This window comes from Propithecus coquereli, unplaced genomic scaffold (assembly GCF_000956105.1).
Source record: "Propithecus coquereli isolate 6110/MARCELLA unplaced genomic scaffold, Pcoq_1.0 Scaffold728, whole genome shotgun sequence".
Classification (NCBI taxonomy): domain Eukaryota; kingdom Metazoa; phylum Chordata; class Mammalia; order Primates; family Indriidae; genus Propithecus; species Propithecus coquereli.
The window spans coordinates 398,667-410,723 of record NW_012153374.1 but is presented as its reverse complement, the minus strand read 5'-3'; the positions used below and the strand labels follow the sequence as shown (position 1 = coordinate 410,723).

The 12,057-nt window shown below is 46.7% G+C and overlaps 1 protein-coding gene across 1 annotated transcript in view; it reads left to right on the top strand.

Annotated features, from left to right (window-relative positions):
• ITIH6 (inter-alpha-trypsin inhibitor heavy chain family, member 6) overlaps positions 1–4,764 on the top strand; it is a 34,372-nt gene extending 29,608 nt beyond the window's left edge. The window contains exons 8-12 of the mRNA XM_012661612.1: positions 298–390; positions 1,983–2,018; positions 2,183–2,296; positions 3,280–3,657; positions 4,553–4,764. Of these exons, the coding sequence (XP_012517066.1) occupies positions 298–390; positions 1,983–2,018; positions 2,183–2,296; positions 3,280–3,657; positions 4,553–4,764 (833 nt within the window). The remainder of the gene's footprint in view (positions 1–297; positions 391–1,982; positions 2,019–2,182; positions 2,297–3,279; positions 3,658–4,552) is intronic.
• Positions 4,765–12,057: the final 7,293 nt, after the last annotated feature.

The following is a 12,057-nucleotide window of genomic DNA, read 5'->3' as shown; positions in this document are numbered from 1 at the left end:
AGTCTCACTCTTTTGAGTAGGCTAGAGTGCAGTGGCATCATCCTAGCTCACTGCAACCTCAAACTCCTGGGCTCAAGAGATCCTCCTGCCTCAGCCTCCTGAGCCGTTGAGACTACACAGGTGCCACTATGTCCTGCTAATTTTCCTAATTTTTATAGAAATGGGGTCTTGCTATGTTACCTGGGATGGTCTTGAACTCCAGGCCTCAAAGTGATCCTCCTGCCTCAGCCTCCCAAAGTGCTGGGATTACATGCATGAGCCACTGTACCAGCCTTTTATTTCTTTTGTGCTTGGCAGGAAGCCCTCATTGGGATGGAGATTCTGAGGACATCCTGAGAGGAGCTGGAGGCAGCATGGAATCTCAGGGAAGTTCTGTGGAGCTAGCAAAAGGTAAGCAAAAAGCTCCCCTAGCAAAGATCCTCTAAGGCTTTATTTACATTCTATTCAAATTCTCATTAACATTGTGGGAGCCCAGAGGAGGGCAATATATTAGTTTTCTAATGCAGTGTAACGAATTACCACAAATTTAGCATCTTAAAAATTATTGGATGTCGGGCAGGGGGGAGGGGGAGGAGAGGACGGGTATATGCATACACAAAGAGTGCAATGCGCACCACCCGAAGGATGGGCATACTCGAAACTCAGACTTGGCGGGGAGGGGGGCAAGGGCAACATACATAACCTAAACATCTGTACCTCCATAATATGCTGAAATAAAAAAAAAACACCCATTGGCCGGGCGCGGTGGCTCACGCCTGTAATCCTAGCACTCTGGGAGGCTGAGGCGGGCGGATTGTTTGAGCTCAGGAGTTCGAATCCAGCCTGAGCAAGAGCGAGACCCTGTCTCTACTAAAAATAGAAAATAAATTAATCGGCCAACTAAAAATATATAGAAAAAATTAGCCGGGCATGGTGGCGCATGCCCGTAGTCCCAGCTACTCGGGAGGCTGAGGCAGAAGGATTGCTTGAGCCCAGGAGTGTGAGGTTGCTGTGAGCTAGGCTGACGCCATGGCACTCACTCTAGTCCGGGGAAAGAGTGAGACTCTGTCTCAAAAAAAAAAAAAAAAAAACAAAAACAAAAAAGAACACCCATTAATTATCTCACAGTTCTGTAGGTTAGAATTCTAGACACAGTTTAGTTGGATTCCCTGCTCAGGGTCTCACAAGACAGAAGTCAAGGTGTCTGTCAGACTGCGTTCTTGTCCTCTTCCACACTCATTCACATTGTCGGCAGAATTCAGTTCTTTGTGTTTTGGGGACTGAGGTCCCTGTTTCCTGTTAGCTGTTGGCATCACTCACAGCTCCTAGAGGTGACCTGAGGCCACTCTCAGGTGGTATAGATCTCCTACATTCCTTGCCACATGGCCCCTTCCATCTTCAAAGGCAGCCATGGAGCATCCCCCTCATGTCAAGCCCTTCTCACACTTCGAACCTCTTTGACTTCTCTGTCTTTGACCTCTAGATCCAGATTTAAAGGGCTCATGTGACTAGGCCAGGCCCACCTGAATAATCTCCCTTTCTTGAGGTCAACAGGTCCATATGACATAACCCATTTCTGGGAGTGATAGCTCATCATATTCACAGCTCTGTGGATTTTACAGGGTGTGCACACCAAGGAATCTTGGGGGCCACCTTAGAATTCTACCTGCCATAGACACAGAGCAAGAGAAAACAGTATTTGAGCTGGCCTTGAAAGATAACTAGAAATTGGTCCTTGGTAGTTAAGGGAAAGGAAAACATTCTAGGTGGCAGGAAAAACAGGAGCAAATGGTTACTAGCAAGAGAAGGTGGGGTACTCATAAGAATAGTTTGGTTGGGATGGAGTATAAAGAAAAGACTGGAGATCTAATCGGGGGCTAGATTTCAGGAAAGCCTTAAATGCTGAACTCAGGAATTTGACCCTTATCTGGGAGGAAGTCCCAGAGTTCTTAAGAATGTGGTAGATCAATCCCTCAGCAACACAGTCCCTCTCTCCTTTGCAGGCACGTCTCCAAGCATCTTCACCTTCTCCTCCTCAGGTAAGCCAGCCACCCCCATGACCCTCCTGCATGAGTACAGGACAGCTTGTGCACTGGGACTAGGGCTGGGATTTCTCTCTGGGGAAATAGATATGGCCCCTTCCCTTTCTCCCTTCCATTGCTTCCAGGGTCATAACCTTAGAGTTGCATCTCCTGCCTTGCAGTGGATGGGGACCCCCACTTTGTGATCCACATCCCACGCTCAGAAGAGAGGATCTGCTTCACACTAGACGGGCGCCCAGGGGACCTGCTACAGCTCATAGAGGACCCAAAGGCAGGTGAGAACCCCAAAGACTCCATCCCTATACAACACCACAGCCAGATATACTTATGTCAATACCCCCAGACATTTGTACACCAATACCTCAGACACACAGCAGTGTGCCTCACTAACACACAGTAACGCACAAGAACACACATGAAAATATACACAAATACACTTGGACAAACACCAAGACACAAATACACACACACACACACGGGCATACAGTAAACTCACACAAATACACACCAAGATGCACATATTTTGACAGTCCCCACACCCACAAAAATGCAAGTATGCATTCAGACAAACAGTGATACACAATATATGCCCAGATATACACAATGACATGCATATCGACACACTCAGACACACAGGCCCTGATACCCGCAGATTCATCCCAATTCCCAAGAATTCAACACACAGAGGTGGCACATATACTCTGCTACTCTAGTCACATGAAACACACTGATGCACAGGAAATACCCATCAAGACACACACTGACACACATCCAGATGTGTGCACACCAATGCCCCAGATACATATCAATACACACCACCACACAACCAGATGCACACAATATACACTATTGCACCAAGATATGTAACACCAATGTATCCAGAGGCACACATAAACATACAACTAAAAAATACACACTCTAACATACCACTTTCTCCAAACAAGCAGATGTACCCGTATGCCCAGAGATACTCATATGAATATAACCAAACACCCACATTATACACACTCAGAGGCAAACACACTTATATGCATGCAAACAGCTGCACTGAGGTGAGTGCGTACACACATACTATATTCCCCCACTTCATACACTGCTCAGGAAGGAGCAGCTGGGTGGACCATGGCAGAAGCATTTTTTCTCAGAAACAAGCTCTCTAACCAAAAATCTGTAGTACTTCATCTGCCCGTGCTGTGGGTGACCATGTGAATGACCACATGAAAGCCCCTGCTCCAGGCCTACACTGCCCTCCCTCCAGGGCTGCATGTGACTGGGAAGCTGCTTGGGGCACCATCAAGGCCAGGCCACAAGAACCAGACCCGCACCTACTTCCAGATCATCACAGTCACCACAGGCAAACCCCAGGCCTACACTATTATCATCAGCCGCAGTTCCATATCTGTGCGAGGTGAGGGTACCTTGCGCCTGTCCTGGGACCAGCCTGCCCTGCTGCGGAGGCCCCATCTGAAGCTCCATGTGGCTGCTTCGGGCCGCCTCACCCTCCGCCTTGGGCCCTACCTTGAGTTCCTAGTCCTCAGGCACCGCTACAGACACCCCAGCACCCTGCAACTACCCCACCTGGGGTTCTACGTGGTCAATGGCTCAGGCCTCAGTCCTTCAGCCCGTGGACTGATGGGTAAGTATGGCTGAGGTTGAGAGGGGCCAGTCTCAAGAAAGACCTTGCCAGGGTGAAAGGCACCTATACCCCAACCACGAAGAGAAATCAGAGCCAGGCTCTGCCATAGGGGAGCTCCTGGTCTGGGGAGAGGACAGACCCAGACGTGAATAGTGACCACAGGCAGGGATCAATACCGGACAGAAAGCAGCCCAGGGAGCTATAGGAATCCAGGGTGGGGGATCTTGCTTGGCCTCAGAGTTCAAGAAAGACCTCCCGGAGGAGGGAGACCCAACCACGCTGTGCCTGAAAGGCTGAGCATGTGTGGAGGAAAGGAACAGAAGTCAGAAAAGATGGAGCTGGAGTTGTCAGAGCTGAATGTCAGGGTGAGGAATTTGGCTTTATCCTGAAGGCAGCGAGGAGCCATGAAAAGTTATAAGCAGAGGAAAGACATAGCCAGATTTGGGTATTACAAAGGTCACTCTGGAGGCTGCTGTGGAGGGAGGTTGCAGGAGGCCAGCCTGTAGGTAAGGAGACACTGACAGAGACCTGAAGCAGAGGCCCATACCAAACAGTTTGGGCAGCAATAGTGGGTTGAGCAGATATTTTTACCTCCTCCGGGCCTCCCCCTCCTCTCCTCTCTTTCCCTCCAATTGCCGTGTCTTCTCCTTCAAGCCTGGCTGTCCCTCTTCCTCTGCCATCTCATCCACCTTGCTTCCCTACTTCCATACTACACTCCTGTCCCATATGGCTCCTGCACATTTCCCACAATGCCCAGCCTGTTCCCTCCTCTGAGCCTTGCTGCCCTCTTCTCTCCCACATTTCCCTCTGTATTTCTTGCTTTAGGCTCCTCTTGGGGCTCTGAGCAGGGGTTCAGGCCACTGCCTGACCAGCACTTCATCTCTCTGTCCCTCAGGGCAGTTCCAGAACGCGGCTATCTGGCTGGTGACAGGGCCTATGGGGCCATGCCTGCGGAGGCCCCATGGCCCAGATGTGCCTGTGCTTCTAGGCAAGAGGCTGCTGAAGGATTCACCAAGGCTGCTGCCCCGGTGGGCTTCCTGCTGGCTGGTGAAGCGCTCTCATGTAGAACAGCTACTGGGCCACTCCTATTTTGCCTATGTCCTATAATGGCTCCTGAAGTCCAGAGCCAGGAGACCTGAATTTGTTAGATCCAGAGACCAGGGTATGAGGTGAGCCAGGGACAAAGACCTGGGGACACGGAGGCACACAAAGGGACACATACACTCACATATGTGCTAAGGGACACATAATCAAGGATACATAAACACACAGGTATGCAGACCTGTGGGCCTAGAGTCTTAGAGACTTCTGTCTCTTCACAGTCCTTCCTGTCTCCAAATTCTACTCCCTCCAAATCTGTCTCCACAACAGCTGTAATGACTTTCTTAAAACAAAAACCTGACTGAGTCACCAGTCTTGCTCACAACCTTCCCCTGCTCCCATGGTGTTTAAGGCTCACAGAGATTCCCTAACAAATCATGCTCTGTCCCATCACTGGACCTTTGCATGTGCTTTTTTCCCTGCATGGGACATTCTTCCTTTGCTTCATGTAGGCAAATTTAATTCATCCTTCAAGTCTTAGTTGTCACTTCCTCTGACCCCTCCCCTAGATTGTTTGGTCCTCTTCTCTCTGTTCCCATAGCTCATCCCCACCCCTTCCAAGCTCACAGCACTTATCATACTGTGTAGTAATGATCTATTTACTTGTCTGGATCCCTAATCTAGACTGTGAGCCCTTTGAGGACAAGAACCTTTTCTGAATCATCTGTGTATCCCCAGTGTCAAGCACATAGTAGGTGCTTAGTAAATATTTGCTGGATGATGAATGAATTAGTGAATGAACAAAAAAGGATCCCATGACACAGCAGTAGCCATATATGTATATACTCACAACCAAGACATAGGATCACACACAGAAAGGCAGCCACAAGGACACAGACTTGGATGGGGAAATAGAGGGACAGAGACTTATGGAAACACAGGCACAGGGATCACAAAACAGAAACATGGACATAAGGACACACAGACATACAAAGAAGGGAACAGGGAGCCAGAGTGACAGCATCAGGGACATGACCCAGAAAAAAAGAAACAGATGCTCTTATTGGGCCTCTGTGTCTCCATGGTTTTGAGTTACTGTCCCTGTCAGAAAGAGGCAAGGAGACAAAAATAAGGTCACTCAGATACAGACACACAATGACTAATGTGGAGACATGAAACATAACAACATACAAACTAAGAGATAGATATACACAGAGATTCAGACACAAGAGCAGAAGGATCAAGACACACAGAGCAGACACAGAGACACAGGTAACCAGGGAGACACTCACTGGTCAGGACCATAGTCCAAGACACCGGGGACAGGGAAGTAGAAACACAGATACACTGACATGCTGACTTACAGACACAGGGCCAGAGACATACAAGGGATGTAGAAACAGAGATATTACAGAGACCCAGACTTGATGACAAACACAGAAACATAGGCAGAGGAACACACTAAACGTGAGACAGGAGCACAGTCTCATATGTTCAGAAATCCAGAGACAAAGACAAGGAGACTTGGACACCTGAACAGTGACAAGCAAAGAGATAGAAATCAGGCCAGATAACAGAGACATAGAATAGGCAAGGTGTAGACCCAGGTACAACAATGGGGACATTGTGACACAGTGACAGAGACATAGGAATTCAGAGACAGAGACCCTAGAATAAGTATACATGGGATTGTGAACCCACAAACACAGTCACATGGACACAGGCTAGACCCAGGGACAGAAACACAAGGACATATCTGGGAAGATAGAGATAAGAACAAAGAAACCTAGATGTGTAGAAACAGACACACAGAATATAAACAAATGGACAGAAACACAGCAAAAAGGAACTCTATTCAGAGAGGCAGGGATGCAAAGGCATAGAATCAAGATTCACCTGGGGACACCAGAAATAGTGACACACAAACAGGCAACCAAGGCCACAAATGAAGGGATGGGGACAGTGAATCAGACCCAGGGACACAGATATAGTGGCTCAAAGATCGAAAGACATGAATCTAGACACCAGACACAAACAGAGAGGCAGGGACACAGAAGTGATGAGTCAGATCAAAACAAAACCAGGGACAGAGTGAGACAGAAAGAGAAACAGATGCAGAAGGACACCCATACTTATAGAAACAGGAACATGATCATGGGAACACACAGGAAAGTACCCAGGAACTGATAAAAAGAGGCATCCAATCACAGAACCACTTAAGACACAGTCACAGTAACATAAAGAAACACTAATACAGAGATGTTGACAAAAGCTGGAGAAAATAGATGGAGAAAAGGATAAATACCAAAACAAACAGAAACACAGACATGGACAGCAAAGTTCCAGGGATGTACAGACTCAGGGACTCACTAACACAGGGCACACTGAAGGAGGCATATGTAGATTTATGAACACATAGGCACTGGAACACAGAGGCTCAGAAACACCTAGACACGAGAATACAGAGACTCAGGGACACATACTGGACCATGGAGGTTCAGGGACACGAAAGACTAGGGGATGCCCAGAGACAGGAACACACAGACACTCCAGTACAGAGGGTCGTGGGCATCCAGATACAGAGATGCAGACACTAGATCATATGCAAAGACTCAAGGACATGTAAAGATTCAGGAACATGCAGACTCCGGGATGCACAAGGATTCAGGGACATATAAAGAATCAGGAACACACAAAAACTCCGCAATGCACAGAAATAGGGATGCACAAACACTTGAACACAGAGGCTTATTGGGTGCCCAGACACTGAGACATAGAATGGGTATATAGAGACAGAGAGACACAGACACTAGGACAGAGCCTCAGCATATATAAAAACTCAAACACATCCAAGAACAAGGATGCACAGACACTAAAATACAGAGATCATGGACACCCAGAGACAAAGACAGGAGCAAGGGAATACAGAGACTCAGGGGCACCCTGAGATAGGGATATGCGCTCACAGAAACACAGAGACTAATAGGATGTAGGACATAGGGGTGCAGAAAGAATGGGACACAGAAGCTCACAGACTCACAGACTTACAGAGAACGAAGGACTTACAGATATGGGACAACAATATACAATAGAAATCACAGACACCAGAACAGAGACATTGGAACTCATAAACCTCAGGAAACTGAAATATGTAAACACTGGAACACAGCCAGACACTTGCCATACAGATATTAAGACACATACAGCCACTGGGAAACATAGGTATCCACTAAAACACACACAGACACTGGCATGTACTGATATTTAACACACATAGACACCAGAACAGATGTCAGAACACACAGGGACACTGGAACACAGAAACAATGGGACCAGACACTGGTACACCAGTACTGGTACACACAGACACTGGGATACACAGACAGAGGGACACACAGAACCTGGTACACAGGAAACTGGGGTACGGAGACTGCAGCATACCAAAACTGAAGCTCAAAGACACAGCAACATGCTGGCACTGGGACACACAGACACTAAGGGCCACAGACAGAAGGACATAAAAAAACACTGAAACACATAGATGCTGGGACTCAAACAGTAGAACAAGCAAACATTGGGATATACATACACTGAGTTGAGGTACACTGGCACTGGGACCTACATAAAGTGGGACACACACACTGGAACATACAGTCATTGAGGCATATACAAACAGTGTGACTACACAGAACTGGGCCATACAGACACTGGGGCAAACATACATTCTGACACATGGACACTGGGATACAGATATGGAGGTACACAGAAAAGCTGAAACTAAGAGACAATGCAACATGCAATGGCCACCAGGGTTCACAAACACTGGAACATATAGAAATTGAGGAACACAGATACTAGGAAATACACAAACACCAAGACATACAGACTCTGGAACATGCAGTCATTAGGACATAAACAGATATTGGGACACCCAGGCATTAGAGTACAGAGAGGCTGTGGTCTACAGACACTAGGACACACAGTCACTGTGACATATAGACACTGAGTGCAGACATGAAGACCCATAGACACTAGAACACACAGTCACTGGTGCACAGTCAGGTAAAGAGAAAATGAAACTTATAGACATTGGGGTACATAGACACTAGGATACGTAAACATTGAGACACATAGACACTTGGACATACTGAGACACTGGAGGATACAATCACTGGGACACTCAGACACTGGGGAAAAAAGACACTGGTGCATAGACACTGAGACAAACAGCCACTGGGACACACAGACACTGAAACACACAGACTGACACAGACATTGTAGCACACAGACACTGGAACACACAATGCTGGGGTACTTAGAAACTGGGACATACAGAAAATATTCAGACACCAAAATACATAGTCACTGGAGCACACAGACACTGGGATATGCAGAGATAAGCACACAGAAACTGCGGTACTGGCACCAAGGCACAAAAAGATGCTGAAACAGATAGACATATGGCAACATGGTTACTTTGGAACACAGGCACTGTAACACACAAACACTGGGACCTATACAAACAAGAGTAAACAGGAAATGGGATATGCAGAATCTAAGAAACATGGAAACTAGGACATACGCAAACACTGAGATACACAGACATTGGCACTCCAGACACTGAGACATACAGATGCTGAGGCAAAAAAAAAAAAAAAAAAAACACTGATACACAGACACTGGGACATACAGACAGTTAGACATAGACACACACACACACACCCCCACACCCCCCAATGATAGTGGTACATAGAGACACAGGGATACAGGCACTGAGGCACACAGAATTACTGAAACTAGAGGCACAATGCAACATGCTGCCACTAGAGTGCATAGACAGTGGGACACACTGACACTAAGAAATACAGACACTGAAACATACACAGACCCAGAGACACATAGACATTGGGACATAAGAAAGACACCCTAAAATACAGACACTGTGGTATACTGACACTGATATATAGAGACACTGGAACACAAAGACACTGGGTCACACAGACACTTACCAACACTGACACTAAGACATACACAGATGCTAGGACACAGATACTGCCACTTAAAGATATGAAGTTAAATCAACATTGGGAGATACACATCTGGGACACACAGACTTTGGGACATACAGATACTGGGACACACAGACGTGGAGACACACAGACACTATGATACAGAGATGGAGGTACACAGAAACTGAAGCTGAGAAACACAATGCAGCATACTGACACTGGGGCATGCCGATAATGAAAAATACAGATATTGTGATATACACAGACCCAGAGGCACAATTACTAAGAAATACACAGACATTGTGACTCACAGTCAATGGGGCACCCAGACACTGGAACACACAAACACTGGGCCATACACATACTGGTGTGTACATAGACACTGGGACACACAGAATCTGAAGAACATAGATACTTTGACATAAACACAACAAGAAATACAGGCACAGGGATATGCATTCATTGGAACAAACACAGATTCTGGGACATAAAGACACTGCCACATATACATACCAGAATACACAGATTCTTGGGCATAAAGATGCTAGGACACACAGACACTGGAGTACAAAGACCTGACACACACAGTCAGTAAGACATACAGACATTGACACAGAAACTGGCTGGAACATATAGTCGGTGGGACATACACAGAGAGTAGGACACATAGACACTGGAACTTACAAACATGGAGATACACTGACATTGGGTCACACAAACACTCTTTTCAAAGACATTGAGACACACACAGACACTACCACAAAAACATTAGGGCACACAGACTGGGATACAGACACTGAGGTACACAAACACTGAAACTTAGATACATAACCGACATGTTGCCACTGTGACACGCAGATGCTGTGGGCAGACAAACACTAGTGCACTCAGTTACAGAGCTGAAGAGAAATTGAGACACGCAGACATTATGGTACTTAGACATTGAGACACATGGCCCTTAAGACACACAGACACTTAGATATACAGAGACATGGGGATATACAGTCACTGAGACACTCAGACACTGAGACACACAGACAGTGGTGCATAAACATTAGGTCACACAGACACTGGGATATACAGGCACTGGGAACACAGATACTGGTGCATACACACAGGATACACAGACATGAGGACACAGCAACACTGGGACATTCACAGACTCTGTAATACACAGACACTAGAAAACACAGCCATTGGGATGCATAAATAGTGGGGCACACAGACACCAGGATGCACAGGCACTGGGACACAGAAACTGAGACACACACACACACTTGGACTTACAGAGACACCAAGACACACAGACATTTGGACATACAGTCATTGGTAAATACCCAACACTGGGACATACAGAAAATGGGATGTACTGACACTGGGAAATAGGCATTAGAAGATACAGACAATGAGACATATTGACTGGGACACACAAACCCAAGTACACATGGTCAATAGATGCACAAATAGACACACAAATACTGGAACACACAGACTGGGACAGTCATTGGAACATAACCAAACCCTGAGACACAGAGACATTAGGAAACACAGACACAGAGATGCACAGCTACTGGGACATACTGAAACTGGGAAAACAAAGATACTGACATACACACAGATGTTGAGACACACAAATGCTGTCCAATACAGTCATTGGGACATCACAGACACTGGGGTGCAGAGACACTGGCACCTACACATGGTAAACACCCACACCAGGAAATATAGATGCTGGAATATACAGACACTGACCCTAAGACACATAGGCACTTGGGCATAGAGAAAAACTAGGCCATATAGTCACTGGGACACTGAGACAGTGGAACACAAAGACACTAGGACATAAAGACACTAGGATGCGCAGAAATTGAAACATAAAGTTGGACACACAGTCACTGAGATATACTCAAACATTATGATACTCAGACATTGGAACACAAAGACACCGGGATACACAAACAATGGGACATACAGACAGTAAGGTAAATAGACGATGAAACACAAAGAGTCTGAGAAACACAAAAAATCTGAGGTGCTCTTGATGCCAGGCCTTGCAGAACCAGAGTGCTTTACCATTGGCAAAGAGGATGAAAGGAGAGAATAGGGGAGGAAGGGGTCTCATGCTGAGTCCTGAGACAGGAGGGCACAAGAGTGCTCCGTATGAGGAGAGTGCTGGCTGGAGAGGAAGGTGGATAGCAGGGGAAAGCAAGTGAAGTGGAAGAAGGGAGTGTGGATGAGAAATATGAGCTATCTCCCAGGGCCAAGTAGAACCGGTACAGCCTGGGGCAAAGGGTGGAGGTATGTAAAGCCAGACTTGAGGGAGAGGAGAGGAGGGGAAAGAAGGGTGGGC